Source organism: Mus caroli, chromosome 18 (genome assembly GCF_900094665.2).
Source record: "Mus caroli chromosome 18, CAROLI_EIJ_v1.1, whole genome shotgun sequence".
Taxonomy (NCBI): domain Eukaryota; kingdom Metazoa; phylum Chordata; class Mammalia; order Rodentia; family Muridae; genus Mus; species Mus caroli.
Genome location: NC_034587.1, coordinates 49272510 through 49275943, shown reverse-complemented (window position 1 = coordinate 49275943; position 3434 = coordinate 49272510). Strand labels below are relative to the sequence as shown.

The 3434-nt window shown below is 43.8% G+C and overlaps 1 protein-coding gene across 1 annotated transcript; it reads right to left on the bottom strand.

The window, feature by feature from the left end:
• Window positions 1-1494: 1494 nt before the first annotated feature.
• Window positions 1495-2952, bottom strand: Ftmt (ferritin mitochondrial). Its single transcript, XM_021150933.1, has one exon. The coding sequence runs from the start codon at window positions 2868-2870 to the stop codon at window positions 2157-2159; it is 714 nt and encodes a 237-aa protein (XP_021006592.1). The 5' UTR covers window positions 2871-2952; the 3' UTR covers window positions 1495-2156.
• Window positions 2953-3434: the final 482 nt, after the last annotated feature.

Genomic DNA, 3434 nt, shown 5'->3' with positions numbered 1-3434 from the left:
TCATTGTAACACGAATTACTTTAAAAATAATACATTATGAATTTAGGCCCACATCGGAATACATTTAGCAAAATTGGATTTAATGGCAGCTCCTGTGGTATCCCATGTATGGTGTTTCCCTGGAAACAACTGAATTTGTGTAATCACTGGCATGGACTCTTTTGATTACAGGCTACAGGGAGCCTAATTTTCCAAGGGCCCCAAGCTGCTATTATGAAAGTCAACACTTCTTATGCATCAATCACTGAGTACATTTGAACAGGTCAATTGAACTCGGGTCAACATCTGGAGTAGTGAGTTTCTTCTGATGACTTTGAATGAAGGTCTCTTGATAGCGCAGTACTGATGTCCATGGAAAAATGAGTTTCCATGAAACAACAATACTTTTCTCTTCCTCCCTAGGAGCCAACCTTTCAAGGAGACTAATGTAAGACTCTTAAATGTTTTAAGACCTTCCTTTAAGAGTCAACACATGACTCTTTCCTCATTTTCTTTTAGAAGCATCCCAGATTTTCCTAGCTTCTTGAATACTGGTGTTTTGTCATCTGTGTCCCAGAGGATTCGAATTAACCAGAGATGTTCATATGCTTTTTAGGTTAAGCTGCAGATTGTTTCCTCTCTCGGACCCTGAGAGGGATCTCCTTTTCCCATTCCTCTACTAGCTTAAGTCATCCATCTTGACCCTTGCACTTACACACTGCTGTTCCCAGCCTTCCCCCAGACATCACATTATTGATTCTCATCTAGTTGTTTCTAATTCCTGCTCACCAAACATCTCCCACTCATCTGGCCCCTTCCCTCCAAAATCCCTTTACCCACCAGGATGCTCCCTTCATTCTTGATTAATTAATTAATTAATTTATTTTTGGTTTTTTTGCCTCCACAGTTCTTTTGCAGCTGATACCCTGTGGTTGAATTAGGGAAAGACTGAAAGAAGCTGAGGAGGAGGGTGACCAGCAGTCTCAATTAATCTGGACCCTCAAGATCTCTCAAACACTGGACCACCAACCAAACCAGGCAACATACACCAGCTGATATGAGGCCCCACAACACACATACAGCAGAAGACTTCTGAGTCTGTGTTCATTCAGAGATGATGCACTTAACCCTCAAGAGACTGGAGGTCTCAGGGAGTTTAGAGGTCAGGTGGTGAGGGGGGTGGGAACATCCACATGGAGACAGGGTGTGGGGAGGATGTGGAGCAGCAAGAGGGTGGATGGGGGGATAAATTATGGAGTGTAAAAATAAATAATTTTAAAATGTATCTTATGAAAGATTTTCTCTCTGGGTTATAGTGAGAGGCTGTATAACCCTGTGGTTAGAGATTGTGGTATAGCATCTGAAACCAAACCAATCGGTTTTGTTACACTGTAGCTAATTACTTTTAAGGCAGAAAGCGTAACAAAACAAACCCATTTATCCCTATCTTGAGAGAGTATATATAGCATATCAGTAGGAAATACCAAAAGAGGAATAAGGCATTTCTGATTTTTCCTGTGGTTTTAATTAAAAGTCTTCTCGGAGCCCTTAAAATGTGAGCCTACTGAGCTGCTCAACACCACCACTGATACCTGGTGTGGCTAATACCAAGTTCGACATGAAACCTTTAAAAAAATACCTAGGTGGTCTCCATCCACTGCCACTTCTTGGGACACACTGGGAAAATAGAATAATTGTCAAATTTTTGCATGTGTGATTTTTGAAGTACTCTATATCATCTCTGTCTTACAATTATTATACATTATATATTTCTCTCACCGACCATTTTGCATAAGATTTTTAAGACAGTACAGATTGTGGAATTGGAAATCGTGGAATTTCAGTTTAGGTTTATGGTTAGGAAGAGCACTTGACAATAATATTCAAAGATATTCATAATCTTGTATCGAACTTAAGTGTTTTGTCTCCCATCCCTGTCATACCATAGTATTCTGGGTTATCTTTCAGGCTGGGAAAATATTAGTATTTTGGTGTTGGTAGAAAGCCGCAGTGAGCACAGGGCTAAGCATATTTTCTCTACAAAACACTGGCAGAACAGTCTAAAGAAGGAGGAGAATGTAAAGACGGAGTCAAGTTTTAAGGGCAAGAAACAGGCGATCGCTAACTCCATCCAGGTCTTGGGACCTACTGGGGTATCAGATAGGCAGCCTCTTGTCTTAGTGCTTGCTCTCGCTTCCAAGCGTGTGCTTGTCAAAAAGATATTCTGCTAAGCCTGCAGCTGGAGCCCCCATGGTGATTAAGTTGTGCACGTGGTCACCTAATTCTTTGATAGACTTCACTTGCTCATGCAGGTAGTGAGTTTCCAGAAAGTCACACAAATGAGGATCTCCTTTTTCTGAGGCCAGAGTATGTAAGTCCAGCAGCGACTGGTTTACACTCTTTTCCAGGAGCAGGGCACATTCCATGGCCCGTAGTCCGCATTCCCAGTCATCTTTGTCTGGCTTCTTGATGTCCTGGAGGCAGATCCGGCCTCCTCTCTGGTTCTGCAGTTTCATTAGCTTCTCTGCATGTTCCCTCTCTTCCAGGGACTGGCGAAGGAAATACTTGGAGAAGTTGTACAAGGCCACATCATCCCTGGAGAAGTAGTAAGCCATGGACAGGTACACGTAGGATGCGTAAAGCTCCAGGTTGATTTGGCGGTTGATAGCAGCCTCCGAGTCCGGGTGAAAGTTCTGGCGGACCCTGGAAGGTCTAGTGGAGTCCTGGGAGGAAGCCACCGAGGCCAGGAGGCGTGGAGGGGAGGCCAGTAGGGGACTTAATGGATACCTGAAGGCCAAGCACTGTGGGGCATTGAATCTGTGTAACACACGGGGCAGGGACATCAGTGCAGAGCTGATGTGCTTGGAGAAGAACCAAAAGCAGGACAGCATGACTCCTGTTTGAAAGGAGGGGAAACTGAGGTCAGGCAAGCTCAGCACAAGGTCTGCTGCTGAGCGTCGGGTCTAAATGAGAACTCAGCCTTAGTGATGACCTCTGCGTCACACGGCCCTTCTCTTCCACAATGCAGAGTTCTAAGAGATCTTGGCCACTGACGTTATGTAACTGTCATTTGTTGCGGTAGGCACGGATGTGGCACTAGGCCCGCGGGAAAGGGAACACAGATGGATGCCATTCATCAAAACGTGCTGAATTGCTCAACACAAGATTCTGGTCTAGATAGTGTATAGTTGATTAGTTTGTCTGAATTGCCTGAATTGGCTGTCGTAAGAGTAAGCTCACCGATTCAGAGAACTGCCCCTAGTCTCTCTTCACTAAAATTTTCTAAGAACATAGGAACACTGAAAGGCAGGCACAATAAATTGTCCTATGGAAATCCAGCATTACAAATGACTCCTGGTTAATTCTTCACTTTAGTAGTCTGTTTTTTTTTTTTTAAGAGGGAAACCCATCCCCAGTCATGCCATGTTTCTTCATCCCAAAAGTCCCCCATACCC

Bases quoted from the DNA above. Each gene is read 5' to 3' on its own strand.
- Ftmt (XM_021150933.1), bottom strand. From the start codon at position 2,870: ATGCTGTCCTGCTTTTGGTTCTTCTCCAAGCACATCAGCTCTGCACTG.